Below are 26,654 nucleotides of genomic sequence, written 5' to 3' on the forward strand. Positions count from 1 at the left end.
ATCGTCATTTGAACTTTGGCCTAACAACAAAGGAATGGCTGTCACAACCAAGGAATGGCTGTCATGTCATCATTGATGATGATGTCTCCATTGTCCAAGGATAGCGTTCATAAGTCACCATCTGAATTGTTGCTTTACTGCCCAGGATCAATTGTCACAACCAATTATGACAATGCCCAAATCATCGAAGAATTGGTCTCATATGTGACAGCCAGGACTCTGTCCTTACTGTATCAGAATGGTTGTCACCTACATGAAATGGCAGTCACATCCTACTGATGACAGGGTCCCAATCATCTCAGAATATCTCACTGCCAGTACAATGTCTTGTCCTAACTACCACGGAATATATCGTCATCTGAACTTTGGCCTAACAACAAAGGAATGGCTGTCACAACCAAGGAATGGCTGTCACAACCAAGGAATGGCTGTCATATCAACATTGATGATGATGTCTCCATTGTACAAGAATAGCTTTCATAAGTCACCATCTGAATTGTTGCTTTACTGCCCAGGATCAATTGTCACAACCAATTATGACAATGCCCAAATCATCGAAGAATTGGTCTCATATGTGACAGCCAGGACTCTGTCCTTACTGTATCAGAATGGTTGTCACATACATGAAATGGCAGTCACATCCTACTGACGACATGGTCCAAATCATCAAAGAATATCTCACAGCCAGGATCATGGCCTGTAGAAACTATCCTAGAGTATAATCATCATTATGAACTGTGGCCTAACTACCAAGGAATGGTTGTCACAACCAAGGAATGGCTGTCATATCAACATTGATGATGATGTCCTCATTGTCCAAGAATAGCTTTTATATGTCACAGCCAGTACTTTGTCCTCATCACCCAGGCACCACTGTCACAACCAATAATTACAATGCCAAAATCATCGAAGAATAGCTTTCATATGTTACAGCCAGGACTTTGTCCTTTCTTGTTCCCACACATATCGATTGGCAGTCACATCCTACTGATGACATGGTCAAAATCGTCTAAACAACCAGGGCCATGTCCTGTCCTAACTATCCCGGAGTATAGAGGATATCATCATCTGAACTGTGACCTAACAACCAGGGAATAGCTGTCACAACCACCAAATCGCTGTCCTGTCGTCCTCAATGTCCAAGAAAAGCGTTCATATACTAGTATAACTATCCGAACTTCGCCTTATTACCAAGCGATGACTGTAACAAGTACAGTGTATATTCCCGCCATGTCATATTGATTGTAACGTCCCGACAGTCTGTACTGCTTGCGAATATATCTCATAAGTCACAGACAGTGCAATATCTTAACTATCCAAGCGTTTGTGACCAAGGAAAAGGTATCACAACACCAAATGGCTGTTTTATGGCGGGATTCCAAATCGTCTGAGAATGTCTTTCATATGTCAGAGTCGGGACTGTCCTTACTGCACAGGAATGGTTTCGTCTAACCAGCTGAACTGCGTCATAAATATCACAGATAGCTGACACAACCACAGAATAATGGCAATAGGCAGCTAGCGAAGAATAATGACATCCAACAGTGGCTTTATTTGTCACAGCCAGGAACGCGGGTACATCTTTGAGAGGGCACCAACTATCGTGATTGCGACGGATGGATCGATCAGCGATGAGGTCACTGCCTGGGGCGGGACAGTATGGAAAGACGGCAAGACCAGATTCGAACGGTCAACGGGGAGACATGGAAGGTACAAGGTCGTCCTCATACCGGGCTGAAGGAGAGGCGCTACAGGATGCCCTGGCATGGTTGTCCCAGAACACCAATGAACAGGACCATGCACTGATCCGTACTGACTCACTGAGCTTGGTTGATAGCAGGTTGCGGAATAGGATGAACAGCACATGGATTCCCCATCATCCTGCAGATCCCGGCCAGGATTGAAATAGAGTACATCCCAAGACACGCTGGTATCAACTCAATAAGCGGGCGGACAAGTTGGCTGGGGGAGCGGAACCTTTCGGCGACCTCGTAAAGACTCCTGCAGACGTGGTGCGGACCATTACGGGGAGAGCCGGTCTTTGCAGGCGGAGCAGCCACCGTCATGGGCAAAGCAGAGACTGTTGGATAGAGAAATTGCGTGGGGGAAGGTGGCAAAAGTCAACTCCGGGGCCAACAAAGGAAGACCCAGACACAACTCCTGAAGGGCCAGGTCACCCAAAGGACCATGGAAAATCTACTTGAGATGCTAGAGTGGAGAGGACCAAGGCATATGCCAGAGTCGCTACTCTCGTGGTGTTAGTGGCAAGGCAACCCAGGAATGTGTCCCTCCAGCCAAGGAACTGATGTGACAACTGCTGAATGGTGGTCGTATGCTACAAAAGACAGCGTCAAATCGTCCAAGAATATTATTCGTACGTCGGAGCCAGGACCATGTTCTAACTATCCCAGAGTATGTTATCATCTGTACTGTAGTATAACAAGCACGAAATAGCTACACAACAAGCGAATAACGGGATGTTATATTGGTGACGAAGTCCCAATCATCTGATAGTGGCTTTCATCTGCAACAGCCAGGACTGTGTCCAACATCCGAGGAGATGATGTCACAACCATTGATGGTCATATTCTATTGAGGACAGCGTCCCTATTGTCTAACAATATATTGAAGTGAAAGCCAGGACTTGAACAGTGTGGATTCCAAAGCGTCTGAGAATGTTTTTCATATGTCACAGTTTGGACTGTCCTTACTGCCAAGGAATGGTCATATCGATAATTAAATGGTAGTAACATCCTACTGATGATGGATTCCCAATCGTCTGAGAATGTCTTTCATATGTCACAGTTAGGACTGTCCTTACTGCCAATGAATGGTTATATCGATAATTAAATGGTAGTATCATCCTACTGATGATGGATTCCCAATCATCTGACAATGTCTTTCATATGTCACAGTTAGGACTGTCCTTACTGCCAAGGAATGGTCATATCGATAATTAAATGGTAGTAACATCCTACTGATGATGGATTCCCAATCGTCTGAGAATGTCTTTCATATGTCACAGTCTGGACTGTTCTTACTGCCAAGGAATGGTTATATCGATAATTAAATGGTAGTAACATCCTACTGATGTTGGATTCCCAATCGTCTGAGAATGTTTTCCATATGTCACAGTTAGGACTGTCCTTACTGCCAAGGAATGGTTATATCGATAATTAAATGGTAGTAACATCCTACTGATGATGGATTCCCAATCGTCTGAGAATGTCTTTCATATTTCACAGTTAGGACTGTCCTTACTGCCAAGGAATGGTTATATCGATAATTAAATGGTAGTAACATCCTACTGATGATGGATTCCCAATCGTCTAAGAATGTCTTTCATGTGTCACAGTTTGGACTGTCCTTACTGCCAAGGAATGGTCATATCGATAATTAAATGGTAGTAACATCCTACTGATGATGGATTCCCAATCGTCTGAGAATGTCTTTCATATGTCACAGTTAGGACTGTCCTTACTGCCAAGGAATTGTCATATCGATAATTAAATGGTAGTTACATCCTACTGATGATGGATTCCCAATCGTCTAAGAATGTCTTTCATATGTCACAGTTAGGACTGTCCTTACTGCCAAGGAATTGTCATATCGATAATTAAATGGTAGTTACATCCTACTGATGATGGATTCCCAATCGTCCAAGAATGTCTTTCATGTGTCACAGTTTGGACTGTCCTTACTGCCAAGGAATGGTCATATCGATAATTAAATGGTAGTAACATCCTACTGATGATGGATTCCCAATCGTCTGAGAATGTCTTTCATATGTCACAGTTTGGACTGTCCTTACTTCCAAGGAATGGTTATATCGATAATTAAATGGTAGTAACATCCTACTGATGAGGGATTCCCAATCGTCTGAGAATGTCTTTATATGTCACAGTTAGGACTGTCCTCACTGCCAAGGAATGGTCATATCGGTAATTAAATGGTAGTAACATCCTACTGATGATGGATTCCCAATCGTCTAAGAATGTCTTTCATATGTCACAGTTAGGACTGTCCTCACTGCCAAGGAATGGTTATATCGATAATTAAATGGTAGTAACATCCTACTGATGATGGATTCCCAATCGTCTGAGAATGTCTTTCATATGTCAGAGGTAGGACTGTCCTTACTGCCGATGACTAGTTGAGTAATTGAATGGTCGTTACATCCTACTGATGATGGATACCGGATTCGTGCTATGTCTCCTCCTATTGATGACAGTCGTGTTTGAATGATCTAAAACTTGCTGTCACAGCCACCAACATGGCTGCCATGTCATCATTGATGTCAGTGTCCCAATCATCTTTTTCATACTTCACAATGAAGATTCTTGAATACCCAGGAGCCACTGTCACAACCATTTAATGACTGTCCTATTATGATAACAGTGTTGCAGTCTTCGAACTATTTCTTCCATATGTCATAACCACAGCTGCATCTTAAACACATCAAAATGGTTTTCACAACCATTGAATGGTGGTTGCATATCATAATAGACTTCTAGACGGGATGGTGTCCAACTACCCAGGAATGTATGTCACACTCATTAAATGATGATCACATCCTTTCGAAGACATAGTCCCAATTTTTCGAAGTAGGACATAAGGGTCGTTTACAGGGGACCCAACTGGTCTGGATCGGTCAAGAACAGTCTGCCGTGTCAAGCCGCACGAATGTGATCATAACACCAAGCTGTCAGGAGATTCTCTTTCACAAGCGTTCAGTATAAATCCAGGTGATGGATTCCATGAACAATTGCTGTTGGAAGGAGCTGGGGAAGGGGAAAGAGCAGGTTCATTTACCCGGAACTTCGAAGTTTGTTCTTCAGGGAGATGCAAAATCATGGTTCCTTGTACCCGGTGCCGATCAGGCTGTATATCCATAGGCCGTGCCCATGCCACGTTATTTCCATCGACTCCATGGCATGTTCCCTGGAACAACCAATGAGACCGTCAAATAAGCCAAACCATGGTTTATTTTGAGTGTGGCGCGTCACAAGGTTGCAAGGGAACAGTACAAGAACAAGCTGTCAGGAGATTCTCTTTCACAAGTGTTCAGTAAATCCAGGTGATGGATTCCATGAACACTTGCTGTTGGACGGGGCTGGGGAAGGGGAAAGACCGGGTTCATGTACCTGGAACTTCGAAAAGTTTGTTCTTCAAAGAGATGCAGAGCAAGATTCCTTGTAACAGGTGCCAGTTGCAACGCAAGCACAATATTCAATACAAGTTGACAGTAACTTGTGTTGGACTCTTCTCCCAGACTGAAGACGGAGTCAATCAAACTCAACAAGAGTGGCATACAAAAACGCTCACTAAAGTAATGTAGATAACCTCACAGCGTCAACGACGACCTCCTCCAAACAGAGGGGAAGAAACGAGACAAGACCTTTTTCATGGTAATCACTTGGGCAAATGTTTATTTACGTATTTGCAGTATATACCATACATCACCACAAGTCTCGTGGTAACATATAAGCAAAGAATCCACGACTGAAATAAGAGAAACACAGTGCTAGTTGTTCATCTGGATTTCACATCCAAATAGACCATCGACTGATCAGCCATGTCAGAAATTAAAACTTCCAAACGCGTACTTCAGTAAAATCTATCACCAGTCATCAAAATCATGTTCGGTTTCATCATCACTTTTGACATCATACATAACCCTTTAAAAACACAGGCAGAATTGCAAGTATACAATTCATTCAAGAAGGATTTCGACACTTGCTTCCTATTCAGGAAAACACATTCAAGATTCAGCAATTTTTTTCTTGTTAAACAATCAAACACCGATTCCTGAACGCTGTCATAACCTAATTCAAAGGAAGACTATAGGCAGGGAGCCACGTGGGTCAGATCAAATCACACAAAATTGCCAATAGGGGCCTTTCCTACCTCACAGCACACTGAAACTAATACACTTGCAGGTGGAGTATATTTATCACTGATTCAATCACAACAGGTCCCCTGACCATGCACATTTTTCACGTGAAGACCACACATTTGACCCTGTAGTTCCTGCCTAGTCCCTTTACTATGGTCACTGTCTTTAATTTTTAATGACACAACAGCAAAACCCTGTCATGCGAGTTTTGACGTCTAGCCAAGCCGTGGACAATGATGAACACTACCCCCACACGACAGCGAGCTTTCAGGTCAACCAATGGTGCAGAACAAATCTCGTAGGGGGCGCAGTCATTCATGTACCTTTTCAGGGTGCAAAGGGTCAGCTTTGATATCGAGTATGACATATGAAATTTCCAACAGCTGTTGGCGTCCTTCTAACCACGTTCTTATGGGCGTTGAAAAGGTACACAGCTCACCGCGCCATCTATAGGGATTTATCAAAAGTCCACAAATGAATAACAGATCTTGTGACAAATTGTTCCAAATATGAATTTGTATGAGAATTTACATGTACCATGATTTAATGAAAGCCTTCTGAACAAGTTTTCAAAAATCAGCCAAGTAGTGTGTACCCAGGTGTATTAAGTTCCTCGTTGATCATCTGAAGGCAGCAGAGAATTATGACCCCCAAAAAGTAATTCAATAAAGCATGTGCAATAACTACTCAATTTGGCCTACTGTAAACTTCACATTGTCGGTTATAGGAAGAATTAACAAAGACTTGTCTTTATTTATTCTTGGTTTTACACATAAACTGGGAAGTTCATATACAGGACTAGGACTTGGAAATCCGTCCGGCGCATGACAATACCTAGTTTATGCAAGGCGATCAACGCAACGTTTTCTGTATTTGCCAGAAGAAAATTGTCTTGTTGAAATTGTATACCTGCCATTCTTGATGGGGTTAAATCAGAAAGTCACATAGATAAATTAATGTCTCCTCCAGTATTCTTAAAGGGTTTTAAATACATAAAGAAGTGGTCATAATCCGAACTTCAAATAGTTTATCATTTTGAAATATTATACATAAAACTAGATATTCTACTAATGTTACGGTTTTCTAGCGCAATCCAGTTTGAACATTGAAGAAGATCTGAATGTTTTCACAAGAGAAGGAGAGAAGATGCGGTCATCCTACATGGCCGGCGGTTGCTGGTTCCAGTTACTAGTATTCCAAACCTGAAGCAAAACAAGAGAATATGTATACAGACTGGTGCCATTTTGAGAAATTTAAGTGAACATTTGATTCACCTGATGCCTGAATCAACAAGGCAGCACTCACTCGCACAAAAATGCCAATCAAGTCCTTATTTTTGGTGCAATTTCGAAATTTCAATGATCCACGGCGAGTCGAACAGAGATCTTTCCACTCCAGCTGTCAAACTTGGCATTAAGTAAGAGGAAAAGGTATTAAATCTGCCCAAAATATGGCTACCATGTGGTACGGTTCACCACAGTGCTCCACTCAAGTTCGTTAACTAACCTGTGGATTCCAAACTTGCCCGTCTCCAGCGCCACTCGTGTTCGGGAACATATTCGACATTGGATTCGGCGGCACTCCATTGGCGAAGTTGTTAAAGCCTGTTTGACCACCCTGCATCATCATGCCAGGTTGATTCTGAAATAATCAACAGTTGGGTTCTTAAAGAAATGAAGCAAAAGAAATCCTACGCATACAGAGAAAGCAGGCCGTGAAAGGCAGCATGACATTTTTCTCTCAACTGGTCAAAGTCTTTGAAGCAATCTCCATCACATTCGCTAAGAAAACACTCGTTTGACTTCCCATTTTTACATGCTCCAATATTTCAAACTCTAAGACCCCCAAAGGAACGAGATTTGGTTGCAAGACGGGCGTCTCATAGCCAAAATCTTGGGGACCAACACCTTGACATAAGATGGGTGACCCAAGGCAAGCTGAAGTAGACTGTCAACTTCAAATATCCAAACTGATAAATGCATGTTAGTTAATCACTGTGGCTTTCAAATTCCAAAAAAAATTGCCAACACATTGAATAATCTATCTACTCACTTGTAAAGACTGTTCGGCTGACAGCTCGGATGATCCGGTTTCCATAAAAGACGGCGGATTTCCCGACTGACTGCCAGGGCTGTCTTCGTCAGGGCTAGGTGCACCGACCGATGCAGTAGTCATCCAATCCGTGTTGATGTCTGCAAACATGGTTAAAGGCAGTTGTAGATAATGTTGAATGAGCTTAGTAAAGCTACCTTCATCCTGTCTGTGAATCCACTGACATTAAACAATATCACAAAAGTTTATTGGGTTTGAAACTAAACACAAAGATAACAAATACTTGGTTTCAAAATTTAACTACATTGGGTGATTTCAAAGTCAGTTTTTAGATTTAGTTTTAAAACTAAATGGAACACTAAAACCCTTGATTAAACCAGTATTGAAATGAATTGGGTTTTAGTTTCATCCTATTCCAAAGTTGGTGTTTGTTGGTTTTAGCATTATGTCCGGTTTGAGCTAAAAACTAAGGGATGGTTTTAGTGTCAAAAACTAACACCGGGACTAAAACTAAAACTCTCCACAACACCAGAAATGAAGTCAGTTCTGGTGTTAGTTTTGACACTCAGTTTTAGCATTATCCTATTTCAAATTAGGTTTTAGTTTCACACTGAAACCAATTGGAACACCAAGGTCTGATCTTAATCCTAGCTCGGTGTGCATTTTGTATTACCAATAAAACTAACACCTTAGGCATAAACACCGAGTGGATTTCAAAGTTGGTGTTGGTGTTAAAAAAAATCATGTTGTTTGTACCATTTCAAGAAGTAGTTACTGGTATTTTGAACGCTGATGGGAATGATGATGGACGTGAAAGAAGACGAACAAATTTATATAGATCGGAAGCGGTTACAATAGGGAAACAACAGTAACAACGACAACAACATGCATGTTTGGTTTTTCCAAGGTTTTATCTCTGCCCATCTTGGTGTTAGTTTTACCTGCAGAATAAAACCTCTTCTTAGTTTCAGCCCAGGTTTTAGGAGTTAAGACAAAACCAGGTGTTGGTGTTAAACTAAAACCTCGAATTGGTCTTATCCAGACATAGGTTTTTAGGGGTAGAAATTAAGAGTAAAACTGACACTAACACCCAACACTAAAACCAAAACCAACTTTGAAATCACCCATTGTACTTGGGAGGGCTTCTCAGTATTTTTTCCTAGAGTCACAATTGAAAATGTTTTCAACTCCTTCAGATTCCATCGAGTTTTTGAAACAATACAACCTTCCCAAAGTAGTATCATTAAGAGTAATAGTAACTCATCAGTCCTGTAGAGATAACTAAACCTGCAACACAGTGATTGGACAAAATGTATCTTCACGACCCCTACCTCCCATATTTGACATCCATATCTCGCTGTCTGCTCTTCCACCTTTGAACAACCCTGCGGGTCCCGTCGGCTTTTTCAGAGCACGTTCTCCCCCTATTGGTCGTAGCGATCGGTTCCGGTCATCGCCCTTTAAATGGTCAGTGGGAGATGGCGAGGAACTCGGTAAAGGTGACGTCTCGGCGGACTGCTGGGGATTCGGAGAATTACCGTCTGCAAGAAAACAATTCAATGTTGAGATTAAAAGTAGTCCAGGACGAAACTGGTTCATGCCAGAAAGTAAACATCTATTCCTAGCCCAGCCGAAATAGTGTCAGTTTCAAATAAACCAAACCTTAATGTAGTCATATTTATAGTTCCTTCAGATTAGATCAGTTAATTAACAACTTCCATACTTTCATGTCAAGCGTTAAGAATGGTGATCATCATAAGGAACTGTTCAGTCAAGCAAGCAGAAGCCGAGATGCTGCTCTCATGTACCAGCATTGCCTTTATGTTTGCCTTGTCCATTCTACTCTAAAGAAGCCTACCTCTTGAGGATGTTCCAACCGACGGGGTGGTACATGCTGACCTATTCCCTGGAGGTAGAGGCGAGAATTGGCTCGGTCTGGACGATGGCCCCGGAGCTTGAGGGAAGCTTCCACTTTGGCTGAACCCGCTCATCATGGCAGCTGGATTGAAGTCGGGTCCAAAGTTATGCGGGAACGTACCTTGTGGTGGCGCGCCTGGTGGGGTACCGCCGAATCCAGCTTGATGCATCGGTCCCGGCCCTGCTCCCTGCATGAACGCTGGCATTCCAGGCTTGAAGAACCGCATGGTGAAGTCCGGGGCAAAATCTGGCGCATTGGGATTCAAGGTTGAGGAGATCTTGGGCAGTGTCATCGGCTGATGAGGCGTACTGTACTCATCTCTCAGGGACCCTGGGGTCAGCGACGAGGGTGGATATTCCATGCCCATGCCCATGCCCATGCCAATTCCCATTGGCAGCCCCATTCCCATCCCCATGCTCCCGAAGGTCCGAGGTGACGGAGCTCCTGGCGTCGAGGAACCTGATCTCGGTGACAGCGATTGACTACTCTGCATGCCGCTCCTTAAACCAGCCATCTTAGCAAAATCCACATCCATCGCGGACGACCGCATACTTGATATTGGTGGGACAGAGTAGTGGGCCATACTGTTGACAGCGGTCTGTAGAAGGGTAGCAGAAGGTATACTACCCTGCGACGATATCGTACTGGTCAAGTTCGTCAAAACCGAAGGACTGGTGAAAGCTGTCGTCACCGCCGGAGGACCATGCATGGGACCTTTATATCCCGGTGCCTTTGCTAGATCTGCCTCATTCCGCTGGCTTGACGGCGAACTTGGTCGCGGCATTCCAAAACCAGGTGCCTTGGCTTGTAAGTTGGGATCCGTCTCGGGTGGCGGTGGCGGTGTGCTACCTGTAGGTGGTACAACTCCTGCCGCAGCCACGCTGGCAAAATTCATCCGATTTTCTCCCTGATAATCACCCTTCTTCCCAAGAACTTCGTCCTTGACATGACTGAACAGGTTGCTGTTAAATGGTGAATACTCCCCTGGTGTATTTGCACCAGATGAGGACATGGTCGGTGGAACTCCGTGCATTGCTTGGCCAGGCGTCGACTTGATAGGTAGTGGCTGGTGGTCTACCTTCCCAGACATCGCGTGCTGCTTTCCAGTAAAATTTAACGACTTGTTCACATCAGACTTCAAGCTAACGGCAGGGGGCGTATGGTTTACCATTCTAGTTTTTGATGAGGAGGAAGCCGACGTAAATGTTCCTATAGACTTGACAGTGGTAGTTGTCACGATGTGCACACCCTTTTTATCAGGAAATAATTGCCTAGAAACGGTACTTGGACTTTTGCTTCCCGGAACAATCATTGTCGCAGAACTTGGAACAGGGTTTATATTCGTTGATATGCTACTAGAACTCATTTTTCTTTTGCTTGACGTGGCCTTCCAAGCTTGCGTTATAACAGGCGTACCACCAGCCGTGACTAAGGTCGTTTTTTGCGTAACAGTACTGGATTGCACAACAGAATGTATCGTAGTTGACTGAATTGATATAAGACTATTCATATGAGAGCTTGGGACTTGTCCATTTTGAGGTGTTGTGACTGGCATCATGAACACGCCTATTGGAACCTGCGCTTGCAAGGATGAAGACGACGACACTCCAACTGGCTGCGGTCGGTTTTTCGTCTTGGGCAGTATCTCTGTTAACTCCATGTCTGGGTCTTTTATAAGTGATGCAACAAGGTTATGTGCTTGTCTCGTGGAATCAGCCGAACCCCTGGAAGAGAGACATGGAAGATGAGACATTCCTCAATAAAGTTTACTCGACTCAAGCGACTGCGACGGTTGATCGAAAAATCTAAGGTTTAATGAGTTTGGTAGCCAACCATTCAGCTGGGTTGCATTGTGGTCGAGCAGGCAACACCAGAGGCAATGGTCAGGAGTAGCTTCAAAGAAGATTAATCTATTGATTTGTCTATCCTACTTACTTGATGGTTACTATTTTATCCCCTGAACCTTTTTGTTTATCCACCTCTATGTGCGCCCCTGTCACTTCTCGAATTGCGTTTATATGGCAACCATTTCGACCTATCACGCGGGTAATTGCAGCAGCTGGCACTGTTACTTTTTTGGATCTGAAAAGGTAACGAATACATGATTATCACGAACAAAATAACTTTTCAATACGCCATCAGCAACCCACTTTCGTTCGCTACCACAGGGTTTTGGCTGTGTGCAGTACCCCTGTGTCACACTCGGTATCGACCAGGCGCCCTGGATCCCAACTTGGCATAGGAAAAGTTCATTGCAAAATAGCTAGGAATACTCAATCTTAGGGTTGAGGTCTTCAGTGAATCAATTGCAGTGCTGCCATCTCTTTTTTTCAGGCGTAACCAACTAAAAAAGTTACAGGCACTCTGGCAAATGATGGAACATGGGGATAATTTGTCAGTACAGATTACTGCGAGGGAATAGTACAGTTTACGGACCCGGTAAATATCGGGTGCAGCAGCGGAAGAGTTGAGGATGTTGTTTTTGTCAAGTGATGTATTAAGCGACTCGACTCCAATGGGAACAGGTATGAACAACCCCCAGCCCTTTGGGCACCAGAGGCCCGTCTGTCTGTATACGACTTACTTCCGAATGACTTCTTTCCATCCCTCCTCCTTTTTCTGACCCCGGACAGGACTAGAGATCATGGACAAGGCTTTCTTGGAGCTACTGGAGCCCTTGGCTGGTGACACTGGCTGAGGGTGCATGTCGAAAGTATCTCTGGAAAGAACAATTGCACAATTAAGCTTTGTACGACTTCTTTGATTGAAACTGACAAATATTAGCAACATCAACTTGAAGTTTACAGCAGTATACAGTGGTATCTCCCTTAACGGACACCGTTCTATTAAGGACATTAATTTTTGGTCCCAGATGGGCTGCTTCCATTCAATTTACCCTTTCTAATCAGGACACCTCTCTCTTCAGGACCGCATCTGTCAAATTTTATTTCATCATCTTGGGAACATTCATAACTACTTACAGCGTATTTAATTTATTTTTCTTTTCTGTAGCACTTAGAACTAAACGTTCTTCTTTTGGTGATAATTTAATAGTTGCAGGTAATGTTCCGAAGTCGTCTAAATCCCCAATGCCTGGAAAGAAGAACACGTTATAAATAACAAAAATATAAATGTTCAGCATAACTAAAAAATAGCAATTCGAGATTCAGTTCACACAGCCTCTGTCAATTTCTGGCCAATCATTTATCTTCGTCTTTTTCTTCAGCATTGACTCCGGACTTGGAGAAGTTTTTCTCCAGGCACGCCAGGGAGTCTCACTCCTCCAAAGTAGGATGAGTGTTTTTGCATGCCACTATTGTTTGGTGCCAATTTGGCTTAGCGTGGCCTCGTACGGGTATACAAGGTGCCTCTGTTTGACGTCTCATTTGAAGGACAAAGTAATGACGGGTTGGGCGCTCGCCAAGAACACCAAGACCAAACGGCGTTGACCCTTCAGAGAGTCAAACCTATGACCCGCAACCCCGGAGCATGTTGCGCATCAAGAATGTGATATTGCTTACCTGTTGTACTCGTACTCATAATGATATCACGCTTCTTTTTTCGCAAACTCCCGCTCGACGACGACGACAGACTCGTCGAACTCGAGCTAGACGTTGACATCGTGGTCGTAGTTGTTGTTAATGAATTCGACGTCGAGACTCTGACGCCGTCTGGCGGTTTGTCCTTTTCTTTTAGCGAACTATGATCTTTTGTACGACTCCTCCTCGTTTTACTTCGACTTTTAGCCTTTGCGAGTTCCACCTCGACACTATTTACACAAGTCGTTTCTTCCTTCAGCATGCTGGACTTCTTCATGTTCTTAATACGTGATTCCGTCACCAGGCTTGTCCCTGGAATTCAAAATAACGAACATTGCGACACTGAGAAACCAGGAGTTCTGATAACAACTAACAGGCCACACTCGCCAATACAAAAAGGAACAAAAAAAATTTCGATATCAGTGGTGGGTGCCACTGGCTGAAAGATTTTATACTGCCCTAAAATTTACGACTGCAGCAAGTGACAAAGACTGCAGGAACAAATTTATAAATTTATGTCTCACGACAAAATTTCGATTGTATTTGAGACCAAATAGCATGTTCGCTAAAAAATCAGTAGTCAAACTCTACAAAAGTAAATTTTGTTTATCATCGTGTCAACCCTATCAAAGGGCCAGTCAGACTCTTTACTTCCGACCTCCTATCTCTAATGCCAGGCACCTGGCAAGGAGGCAGTTTGTACCCTATACTTTTAATAGCTGGTGGCAGACCAACAGGCCCCATCAGATTCAGAAGAAGCTATCGGCTCCAATCTACGACCTATCATTCATGAGGCGGAGCCCTCAAACCACTGGACCATATATTTCATCCCCAGCAGACCTGGGCCCGATTGTTCAAAACAACATTTTGTCACAATGCTGGCGTTAGCTTAACTTGGCGTCAATCTAATGGCTAAACTGAAGGAGATAACGTCAAGTTAACGCCAGTGTTAGTGACCAAATTTGATTTGAGCAAGCAGGCCCTCTGTTCCCGAGTTTCTTACTCACCTATTGTACTTGTAGTGGTAGCACTGGGAGGTTCCATTGGTAGTCTGCTCTCCCTCATTCGCTCATTCTCTATCCGCTTCGTGTCTATCCTCACTTTATCACATGTTTCTTCCATTTCCACGATCTCAGGCTCGTCGTCATCCTTCTCGGGCTCAGGAGACGAGTTCTTCTCATTGCCGCTGTAAAACAACAAGTAGAATTTGCAACTCTGGCATACTTTTAATCTATGGAGGTCACACGAACCAAAGGTTGGCCATCAGAGAGTAGCTATCACCTACTGGTGAGCATTTCGACAATGTAACATTGAATTTTAATTGATTTTTCTGTTGGCACCCACACAAGCTATTCATGTTTCTCACTTGGTGCAGTCTTTAACCTTGCATAGACACCAGTTACAAGGAACCTCGGTTTTAAGTCTCATTCGAAGGACGGTGAAGAGCAAGGAATTTTAGTTCCTTGAAAGCCATACCGGTTCATCCAGAAATACAATCCTGGGTTCTCCCCGGGCCCTTTTGCGTGGTAGCCAGCAGCGTTAACCACAAGGCTATGAGGCTCTCCCAGTATCCTCTCTTTATTGTTAGGAAACGGTCCAGGGTCTCTTTGCAAGCTGCATTCCCTCATGTTCAAAAGTGGTCAGATCAAAGACAACCAAAATCATGTTGATAGAATGACCACATTCTACAGGGTGGCCCAGAAAATACTATTGCGCATGGGAAAATGATTCTTAGCAACCCTGTAGACCATGTTCACAAAACAGGCAAAAGTGGCCACTATTGGGCAACAAATTTATTCCATTCCCACTGGCAACCAAGTTTGAGCCCATCCTAGTTCTACAGATGAAGGTTTTATTTCAACCCATCAACCCCGAAGCTATTCGTCTCCATACCTTTGTTCATGTTCCTTCTCTCGTTCCTTCTCCTGCTTCTCCTTCTTTTTCTTCTTCTTCTTTTCTCGTTTCCTTGCCAATGCCGCCTTCTTGCTCTCCTCGCGACTCTTCTCAAGGTCGAGCTCCTCCAATAAGATTGTGGCGTTCTTATTCGCTTCGGCAGCTTGGCGGTCTTTCGCACTCACAATAATGTCCATGCACTGACGACATTTTTTCAATAATTCCTGCAATGACAAATAATAACAGGGAAGGTCAGACTAACTTCAATAGAGCTTTTGCTCAGCACAGACACACACAGTTGAAAATCATGATTCCACTAGTACAGATGCAACTGATGCAGTTGTCAATGTGAACCATGTACCCTCTTTGGTCAGGGGTCACCACGAGTTTTTTCTTCTTGTCCACCAGAAAACAAATGTAATGTCGAATACCTGTCAACAGTTTTAACATTTTTATTAGAAAGTGAATTAGTGTGAAATCCTGACCATAGAAAGAGCAGAGAGTGTCAACCGAGTGACAGCATCAATGGCATCACCAGGGTGGTATCGTTCACATTGACTGCTGCATGACCACAAAGTCTGTGAAGGAAAACCTCTACAGCATGAAGCAAGCCGCTGAAGTGGAATCAAGACTTAAAGCAAGGGAACCTTGGAAAGGAAAATTTTAGGAATTCTGAATCGCGGAATTCCTCTACCAACTAGAAATCTTGACCAGGAATGGAGGGGAGAGGAGGTTGGGCCCTGATGCCGAAAACTGGATCATTGCTAAGGTTTCTCATGACATGCATGATAGAGTATTCTAAAATACCTTGGTACCGTAAAGTCAACTTTTAAATGGAAAATGCATAAGCCTCGTTCTGAGAGCGGAGTGTTTTGGACACGCAACCAAGATGCTCTACCAAAGTTCCCTCGGGTTGCACTAAAATGTGGAAACCATGCACACGTCACGTCAATGGAATTTCGGCTCACTTCAGAAGTTTGAGGCGCTCAAAACACTGCTTCAAACACAAATCAGTCAAGGAAGCATCAACCACCCTAAGTTTTTTAATGAGCACTACACATATTTGCCGAGAAAAACGCTCCAAATAGCCCATTTGCGCGGATTTTAGCATCACTTGAGCGAGCAGATGCGGACTTCCTATGCGCGCTGTACAAAATGTACATGTCTCATTTTCTGTAACGTTGCCGTAATATAATGTAAACAATGGCGCTACCGGCGCTCCGGCCGGGCCGGCGATGGATGGAATTTGCCAAATTCGCACATATTCAAGTTATTTTCGTGGCCTATCTTTTTAAGTTTGAGGTATTTTAGAACAGAAATTGAACCCTCGGCTTCGGACCTTGGTTGAGTTACCAAGACACTCTCGGGTGGAGCTAAAATTTCGTCCAAACCCTCGCCTGTCGGCTCGGGTTTGGACTGTATTTTAGCTCCACCCGAGAGTGTCTTGGTAACTCAACCAAGGTCCTCCGCCTCGGGTTCAATTCCTTAAACAAAATCTTCTTTAAATGAATGGGAAGCAACATAGTTGCAAGGACACCTCTCACAGCAGCACCTAAATCTGAAATTGAGAAATTCTTGTCAGTTTTGTTCTAAATGTGTTGGTTGCATTTGGAGTTGGACCCAAAAGATGCTGTCTTTTTTTGTGAGTGGAAAGTAAAAAGTCACATTAGCTGTTAAAGACCAACTATCCCATAAAAATTGTGAAGATAAACTTGTATAAATATATTCTTGCCATTTCATTCTTGATGGATATGATCTTATAGTACATCGTGAAATGCCACAATGGTCTATTCAAAATCAGTTGTTGCTTTTTTGTATACAGGAGTAGGTGGGCGGGAAATGTCAGCCATACTAAAACTCATAATTGTCATATAGATTTCTGTTGGCAATGTTATCAACATATTAGCTATATACACATGTTTTTCTCTGTATAAAGTTCAACCAATTACCCTTTATACTAAATTATAGTCATCCAATACCCGTCATTTCAGGGAAGAAATAGGCACCCACTTTCAACATATACAGTGTCCATCCCAAAGCAGACACCTCTCTTTAAAGGACATCCTCTCCCTGAAGGACACAGAATTTGGTCCCAAATACGACATTCTTCCATCCAATCTGACCTTCGTATCAGGACACCTTTCAATTTAGGACAGCATTTGTCAGTCCCGAGGCAGTATTATCCATCAGAGGTACTCCATCTCCAACAGAGTCCGGGTTGGCAGAGTGGATCCAAAACTTGAGGCTCAAGATGGAACCAAGCGTGTCCTTCATAGAGAGGTTTTACTGCACATTGAATGATCACAGTTTTTCTATACACCCAACATAGTTTGTTTACACCTTTTTATCAGTAATGTGTGCTGACACCAGTGACAGCTGTAGGTGTCATGATAATCAAATCATAAATGCCAGTATCCTTGAATTGTAAAGCAATTACAACAGCTATTTGAATAATTATTCACAGTGTGCATCCCAAGGTCACAATGAATATTTTTATCCCTAGGTTCAGTTTCAGTTTTTAAAACAGTACCTACTGTGATTTGCCAGGATGATCCAGTCTCATGTAGGCCTACTCTACCTATGCAGTAGAACCTCCCTTAGTAGACACCTCTCTATTAAGGACACTAGTTTTGGTCCCAAATTGGGTCTTTCCATTCAATTTGACCTCTCTAATCAGGACACCTCTCTACTAAAGACGGCACTTGTCAGTCCCGTGGGTGTCCTTGATAGAGAGGTTCAATAGTATTCATTGTAAAAACTTTCTATACCAGTTCACTGGCCAACTGCAGACAGACATTAGCTATTCTCTCAACACCTGTACTCATGATTCCGGTTAGTTTTTAGTTTTTTGACTCAAATTGAGAAGCCTTCAACAGGTTACCATACCACTCTGTAGTATTGGGTGACTGGATATGGCCTTCATCACTGATGTAGGCCAGGGATGCAGTACTTTCTAATCAGCTTCTTTTTTCATCTGCCTGCACAAAAGCCCAGAGGTAACGCCAGTTTAGATATTCTGACAGGCAGGGGCCTACTCAAATAAATGCCCACGAATGCACGACAGGTTCACAACCCACATTCTATGTGCTACAGGTCAACATACCTATACATTCGGTGCTCTACAGCACACTCCAAACGGACCCACATTTAGTGCTATTGTCTAGACAGGTAGACCAACCTACATCTTTGATATATACATGTCGTATTTATGTTTTCTTTTTCCGGAGCAGAGATTTCAACAACTTGACTCGTTTCGTCCAAGAGCGATGGGTCAACAACTTCTCAACTCATGCTTGTACATCTGCATGCAGCAGCAACAACAAGCTGCTGTGTTAATATGAATACTCTAGGCCTAACTGGTTCAATGACCTATAAATATCCTAATCAATGGAATCAATGGAGTCTTTTGTGTTCAAATATGGGCCATCATCCACTGCTTAATCCGATACAAATAGATCAACTTGTTGCCAACTGGTCGGTAGGCTTTGAATCTCATTAGGAAAGAGATACTATTAAAATAGAGCAGGGCTGAGCATTTCTTAAGGTTGACCTATTTGCAACTAGATGTACTACTTCCTCCATATGGAATGTTCTGTGAGAAAGAAATATTTCCTCAACACATAAAGTAGGTCTAAATACTGGGTACAGCTATCAGCATTGACAATTATATCAAGTAGAGCCAGGCCTAGGCCTATCAGGTAGAACTAACTTGCTCACTTGCCTCTCGTGATTTTTAAGCACCAGAATAAAAACAATCACTTTTCCTGCATCTTGACCGAAAATTGAAATCAAAACTCCTTCATATTTCATTACACCATCTATGTGGGCATCGAGTCCACAGATCTCTGGAGGGGGAAGTCTTCAGCATGGCTATATCGTGGCTTCATTCTGACACACCCTGTTTATGAGACCTGGAACACAGATGACTCCACCCTATTTATAGTACATCTATTTACCCAAGATTGACTTGGATACACTTAACATGTACAGGGCCTATGGAGTTATTATCCAGGTGCAAGTATGAGTTTGTTCTGCTGCACAGATGCAAGTTTATATCCCGTCTACACAGCTCCTTGACTGAGGTTGTTAGATTACAAGCATTCTCCATACAGAAAATAACAAAACAATACATCACCTATGACTGTATCGGGTCCATTGCTCGTGTATTAAATGTACAATACACAAATATTCAAGCAAAACAAAGTACCATAATTTGGTTATTTCTAATAAAAATCTTCAAAAGAATAAAAAGACACAAAGCGTCAGTTTGTGAATGGGCGATTTCAGCACTTGCAGGTTCAGGGCAGGGCCAACTGAAGCAGCTGAGAGTAGGCCAAGGACTGCCTCGACACACTACTGTAAGGTGCAACTGCACAAGACAACAAGGTACAACTTGCACGAGCCTTGTCTCATGCATAGATGCCTCCTGAGTTCACACTTGCAGGCTTGATGACAGATGGAGATAAAGCTGTGTGAGAAACAGAATCAAGCATACCGTGAATTCCTGGCAATTATCGACACTACAACAGCTTGCAATAGTCCAGGCCCTGGACCGTGTGTTTGTTGAGGTTCTTTGTTAAGTGGCTGTTTACTCCCAGCAGGAGACATGAGAGATATGTAGGCCTGCCCTATATTTTTTAATTTAAGCCATTTGATGATTCTATGGTTTTGATAGAGTGTATCTGTGTGGAGACATAGGTTGGCTAACAGTGTACAATGAGTGAGGCCATATTAATTATTTTGTGTTAATATTAAAAGTGGATTCTTAAGTTTTTTGGTGCCTTGTATTAAAGGCCTAGATGAAGATGAATTGGTCCCGTGAAATTGTCTGGTCACAGCATACATGTCATCCAAAACTTTATGTTTTGGCTCCATATCCCTGTAAGTGTATAAAGATGGAATGGGCGCAGATTGTCCTGCTCCTCATCCTGATCACCCCTCGACAAACACAAAGATGAGAGCAGGCCTCTATATGCCTCTGCCTCTGTACAGGCCTTGCTATCTTCGTTGAAACCACGCACCCTTAGGACATACAATACATTAATAGCATCCTCCACTGTGACTAATAGTAATACAAGCATCTTTTTCTCCAGGAACTCACTCATCACTTATTCCCAGAACATTTTGTTTCCTTCAAGGCCTACTGTACAGGTAGACAGTGCAGTGGCCTCATTCAGTTTAAAACTTGGCTTGTCTGCATAGAAGATTCGGTGGGCCTACTAAATATCTATGCTTCCAGTAACTATCATCTTGACAAAATACTCAAAATTCCTATCATATGATACAAGATTAAGGGCGATATTGGAAAATATGTTATTGGACATGATAAGCATGGTATCAACTCTGCCTGTCAGTGGTACATGAACCAACTGCATCTGGGAATTGTGGCATCACTCTGATGAGGAATCCACCAACAAATTGCAGAACCCCTCACTGATAACTGCTGCATTCAAAGGCCTATTCTAACTGATGAAGACTGAAGCCAGAAGAGAACTGTCCCTCTAAAACAACACTAAGGAGAAGAAGACTGATCCAGCGACTGATAAATCAGAAAAAGAAGCATCATCCCAAGGTTGGCAGATGATTGGATTCAGGTGTTCTCAGATTGATCAGGTTACCTGCATTGATCGAATGATTCGATGCGAATGATTATCACCTTGTTACTTCCAATAGACTATTAAAGCTTCTGTATCAAATCAAACCTTCAACTCTGCAGAACACTACCCATCCCATTTTCTAGTTAAGCGTCATCATGACATTCAAGGACACAACTAATCATCAAGTTGATGAGACGGTTTGGGTGTATACATAGACTATATCAACCTGTTTTTTGTCATTGCCTGAGGTCATCACGGCTGCAACATGCCCGGTACATTATACAGAATTTCTCTTTCTCTGGATTTCAACCCCTTCTTCAAAAGAAGAGGTTCAAAAGAATCTCTCCTTTTTTCGTCGCACCTTTCTTCAAAAGATATACCGGTAGTCATGAAACTTTCACTGACCAATACATGATAGGTAAACTTTGAATTACCGTCAACTATATATGGCTCCTGCAAGAAAGTCCTTGTGTCTCCTCAAATGAATGGTTTTGTGAGACAATGAATACATTCAAGCATTGCAGTACTCTGGTGGTGTTCTAGTACATTCGTGACAGCTCATTCAATTAGTGCTTGAGAATTCAGTTGGACTGGATTGGCCTGTGTCCACAGTCTTCGACTTCGATTCTCCCTACAGCAGGGTACCTACCACAGTGCTATTGCTGATCAGATTGGCCAACATATTTTACTGATGACCTAAATACCAGCCACCTGCTACTCATTCATGATAAAGAACAAGTTTATAATCCTGATCACGGCCCAAAAAAGTTCAGCAATTGACAAAATAGGTGCCATTGTTCAATGGATTTACAGTTGAATGTGACTGATGTCATTTACCATCAGGGATTGATGGTATCAAATTTCAACCCATATTTACAGCAACCAGGATAGGCCTACTTTTTTTATCGAAACCGTAATTATCACATGCCAGCCTAAATATAGATTATCCATCAATGATTCATACATGATATTAAAAGTCCTCAAGTCCCAATATTGCACAAGAGCAATGTAAGATAATGCTGTTTAAACGTTTAGGCCTATCACTTCAGTGTGAAATCATTCTGCCAATCTAAGAAACATCAGAACTCCTCCAAACTCCACAAAATGGTGAAACTATCATACTCGGAGGACTTTGTCACCTTTGGTCAGCAATGCCTATGAACAATGGCTAATATTTATAAAGACTAGTAAATCCTTATACTACAGTTTTCTACAGAGATGGCTAGTGTAAATGTACATGAAGTTTAAAGTATTAAGCATTTACTAGTCTTTTATAGATACCAGCCATTATCTTGTCCAGTTTTTGGTTTTTGAAAGAGGAATGGTGTTCCTTAAAATAGGCTAAATGGAGTCACTTTTAATAGTTTCACCTTAAAAATAACAACAGTGTTTCCTATAACATTGAAAATGTGTTGCTGTTGACCAAGTGTTTGCAAAGCAAGGAGAGGCCGGTGATATGATATCAACATCTGTTACAGACCGATAACTTCTCATCAATTATATCTGATCTACGCGCGAGAGTAATTCAATTACTTATCAATTAATAATAGAAAATTTGTAACAAAGGGAAACTGTATTTTGAACAGATGAAAACTACTTTGGGCAAAAATCGAGTACATCTGCACTACACACCAACTTTTGTGTTCTGCTGACAGAAGGACCATTTAGATACAACGGTGTTATCAAAGATAGAATGTCGACCAATATCATGAATATGGGATCCCATACACCATACCCAATGTAATAAACAATGGTAGTGTATCACACAGCCTATGCAATATACATGCGGAGGTAGCATATTGAACGACATTGTTCATGTATAGCTAGCATTGATCTCAAGGCCACCACAAGCCAGCATTCATAGCTAATGACACTTCCCGCCATAACAAAGAACACAATCTTACCACGTCATTTGAAAGATTAAATAAAACCTCGTTCACTCGGTGTGTAATCAGCTTCATGTCGTTTCGAAAACCCGGCGCTTTATAATCCGAACACCACAACTGGTGAGCCATTTTAACGAAGTTTAGGAACCATCCCTGACTACAAGCACAAAATATTTAGACGCCACTCTATTCTGTCCTACGTTAGTATACACTACAATATGTACAGTGCACAGAGCCGGCTATGTTTACAATCTGGCAACACCTCCATTTGCATATGTATAGGAGTGTGAATCACACAGCGATTGGATAAATCTAGGTCAAGTAATGAGAGAGGGGGAAGCAGTATTGATAATTGGACAAATCCATTAAGTTAAGGGATGTTAGTGACTGCCCGGGGCAATGGGTACCAGAGAATATGTTAAGGGAGGTCGGTCCATTGTAGCTGGTCACCCCTTAAATCATGGGAAGCCCATGGGGATACAGTCACAAATATAGTTTTGGTATTAGTAACTTCAGGTTGTCATGGTAACTTAATAGTTTGCAAGAATTCTGACAAATCCTGGTATGTATGGATTTGATTGCGAAACGTTACTCATCTGCCGGTACCCTGTCAAATAGTTTAATCTTACTTAGGTCTTTAGGTCTGCAGTACGAATTTCCCTCTGGCCCTCTGAAATCTTTTAACAAATTCAAGCACACAAAATGTATGAACTGAGACAGATCTTTGCTTTTCACAAAGATCACAATCTCATAGAATAAGTGGGAATTTATGGCCAAGAAATCACTGACTACAGGTTTATTTTTGGATTGGGGTACAAAGGATTTTAAACGAAAACGAAATTGCGCCAAAAATCCTTTTATGCAAAGTTGAGATGACATTAGACTGTATTATTAATGTGACAATAGCCAGACCAGGCAGCTTTTGGTCGATTTTATTGCTAAAATATCACTCCCGTAAAATGCCATTGATGCCAGTGATACTGAACTGATATACTAATTAACCCCTGTACACATTTCTCCTGACTGCCATAGACACCACATAACTTTGGGGCTTGGGCCGTTTTAAAATCATGCATGACGGACATAACTCCCCACCACTTCCCCATCAACGCAGCCATCTGATTGTAGTTTGATTTTTAATACTTCAAAACAAAACAATAAATTCCAATATAAACTAGGGAGTCATTCATGTCATATGTTTATAGAGTGATGCGATAAAAACGTCTGCTTTTCAAACTCGTCAATCAATAATTTTTTAGAGCAATAGCTATGAATAGACAATGAGTATGAGATCATAGTTTCAAAATATTTGAATAATTCATAGGCTTACGCTCTTTATGTACAGTTAAGTGTGAAGGTAAAAAGTGCTTCAAAAATATGTGTTTGAAGATAGTGAGAGATCTGAAGTAAAGGGGTGAAATCCAGGGCATAAATTGACATTTTGTGACCTCACTTAATTTTAAAGAAGGGGACAAAAAGTGTCCCAAGCCTTTGGAGATTGGATTGGCTTACCATCAACTGGCACGGACGAGTAGGTTAATATCACAGGACTATTAGTCTTTAAAAGAAAAAGAAAAAACAAATTTTGAAGAAGCCTTCAAATTTTGTTTTATCATTCACCTCGTCTCCAGTGTAGATTTTGTTTCATTTTTAAAGGAAAATTCAAACAGACCTTTATGACCTGCTACCTACATGTGATGTTAAACATTTTCAAGACACAAAACGTAAAAATACCCAACATTGTGTTCATAGGTCAGGGTTAGGTCAGGAATGTCCCATTCTATTTTCATTAGGACTGACCCTTTTTAAAGCACACTTCCTATTCTAACTCAAAACTGCCCATGTCCTGCGCACAATGCCTACTTATTACAGGATAAAGCTCAGCCAAATTGAACCAATTAAGTTACATAACACAGAAATGGTACTTATTTCAACAATAAGGGCCAATATTACACCAAAGGAAAACAGGCCATGTGTGTGATTTAGACCACATGGCTTGTGGTCAACCATACGATTACTCCAATAAAAACAACCATTGTTGATATTTCGTGACCAACAGAACTGAAAAGAGATCAGTAGACCAAGTCTGAACAGGACGATCCTGAAAAGGTGTCTGTTAAAATGTCATGCCACATGCCAAGAGCATGCATCAGGCATGCATCACCTAATATCGGCGATGAAAAGAATCGGTCATCCTTGACCTCGCATGTCACTTATTCTTTTTCAAAGTTTACAAACACTCAAGATCGTATCATGCTATGAATGGAATGGCCTACGATTCAAAATCAAATAAAGAAACCAAATATAATTTCACTTTCAATACATGTGGCCATTGGAGTATATGCACTGCATAGAAAAATGCACAAAAGTGCCTAGCGGTGATAATCAATATTTATAAACCCGATAACAATCAATCCCCATGGAAACAGGAAGACAAGATTGGTATTATTATCTAGTTCACATTATGCCTTTTATACAAGTGGATTTATTTCATGGCCGACATGCATACAGAAAAGTGACTCAGTTTTTGTAAACTTAAGTATGAAGTCAGGCAATCCGATGTCATTTGGTTCCGGTCTGAGTTTTTATAGTGCTGACACCTTTGTGCAAACTGTTAACTAAAGAGTCCTTCGTCAGTCAATGTCAGTTGTATCATGGATTTTATTACAGTGGCGATGATGTCTAGCGGGTTGAAGGGTGCCTGTACAAAAGGCCTATACTACGTGTAATAGGCCTATGTGAAACAGACGAACCAAAACTAGCTTAACAACACCTACACAGTATCTCATATTTGAGTGATCAGATTGATGACGATATGTCTCGATTATTTTATGCAGTCACACTCACAGCAAGGCTTTGGCAAGATTAATGTTTGGCCTTCCGTGCCAAGAACCTCTAAGGTCAATGCAGTTCTCCAGGTGTCTCCTAATTGCCCATAAACAAAAATCACCTAAAATTGTGACCCATCAAGGTAAAATGAGTAGCATGTCGCACAGAAGATGAGCCTGAATCATTGAATGCCACCAGGAGATCAGGGAAGAAATTGATATACTCAGATTTCACTAAAGGCAGACAATTCAGTGATTTGAATAACCAGGCCAACTTGTTTTGCTGTGACAGGTCACAATCGTATAAAGCACCAAAACCTCCAAATGTGGCATTCAACTTGATAACTTTTCAAGCATCCTAGATTTTTTAGAACATGAATCCAAAACAGCAGATGCATGACAAAGTAATGACATGACTGCAATGTGGAAGTCAACATAAGCCATGTCCCATGATCAGGACATGACCTGGATGCTTGTATTAGCTGCATCTTCCTGATTTGTATGGTATGGTACCGAGAAAAAACAGAATGTAACGAAACTAAACGAAATCATCAAAATTGTAGAAATGATAATGGTCACCTCAAAATGACATCATCATTCCAATAGTTGAACAGAAGTCCATAGCAAACATTGGTGCCTCTGTGCACCTGTTGGACTGTAAAGTATGTTTCCCAGGAGCTGATAGTTTGGTGACTTGTCCATCTGTGCCAATTATGCAACATTGGATACCCTTTATCCATGACAGGGAGGTCTGACCCAAAATTTTCGCTCAGGGTAAAAATATTTTAGAAACGATTTTGAGAATTTATTATTACAAATGAATTTAAGTATCAGTTTTCTCCAAAAATACCAAATGTTGTTTTTTTAGGCCACTCCGGCTCTATTCTAGGCCAGTACAGATTAGAGATGTATCCATACTGCAATTTATCTTGATGATCCCCAAGAGTCAAACAGGTAAACTGTATACACAAAGAATGCATAATAATCATAATAATTGCACATATCTGAAAATCAAGATCAATATCTGTATTATTGTATTTCGCTA

At 41.9% G+C, this 26,654-nt stretch overlaps 1 protein-coding gene across 6 annotated transcripts in view; it reads right to left on the reverse strand.

Moving 5' to 3' along the window:
• Positions 1-5,399: 5,399 nt before the first annotated feature.
• LOC135487889 (ankyrin repeat domain-containing protein 17-like) overlaps positions 5,400-26,654 on the reverse strand; it is a 45,266-nt gene continuing 24,011 nt past the window's right edge. For 5 of the 6 annotated variants that reach the window (XM_064772088.1, XM_064772118.1, XM_064772097.1 and 2 more), the window contains 11 exons: positions 15,299-15,522; positions 14,413-14,591; positions 13,388-13,717; positions 12,848-12,959; positions 12,451-12,585; positions 11,802-11,948; positions 9,807-11,590; positions 9,280-9,489; positions 7,949-8,088; positions 7,403-7,537; positions 5,400-7,098 (listed from right to left, as the gene is read on the reverse strand). In XM_064772088.1, the coding sequence (XP_064628158.1) occupies positions 7,054-7,098; positions 7,403-7,537; positions 7,949-8,088; positions 9,280-9,489; positions 9,807-11,590; positions 11,802-11,948; positions 12,451-12,585; positions 12,848-12,959; positions 13,388-13,717; positions 14,413-14,591; positions 15,299-15,522 (3,441 nt within the window). In that variant the 3' untranslated portion in view covers positions 5,400-7,053. The remainder of the gene's footprint in view (positions 7,099-7,402; positions 7,538-7,948; positions 8,089-9,279; positions 9,490-9,806; positions 11,591-11,801; positions 11,949-12,450; positions 12,586-12,847; positions 12,960-13,387; positions 13,718-14,412; positions 14,592-15,298; positions 15,523-26,654) is intronic. The other variant, XM_064772108.1, reaches the window with a different exon arrangement.

This window comes from Lineus longissimus, chromosome 1, assembly GCF_910592395.1.
Source record: "Lineus longissimus chromosome 1, tnLinLong1.2, whole genome shotgun sequence".
Classification (NCBI taxonomy): domain Eukaryota; kingdom Metazoa; phylum Nemertea; class Pilidiophora; order Heteronemertea; family Lineidae; genus Lineus; species Lineus longissimus.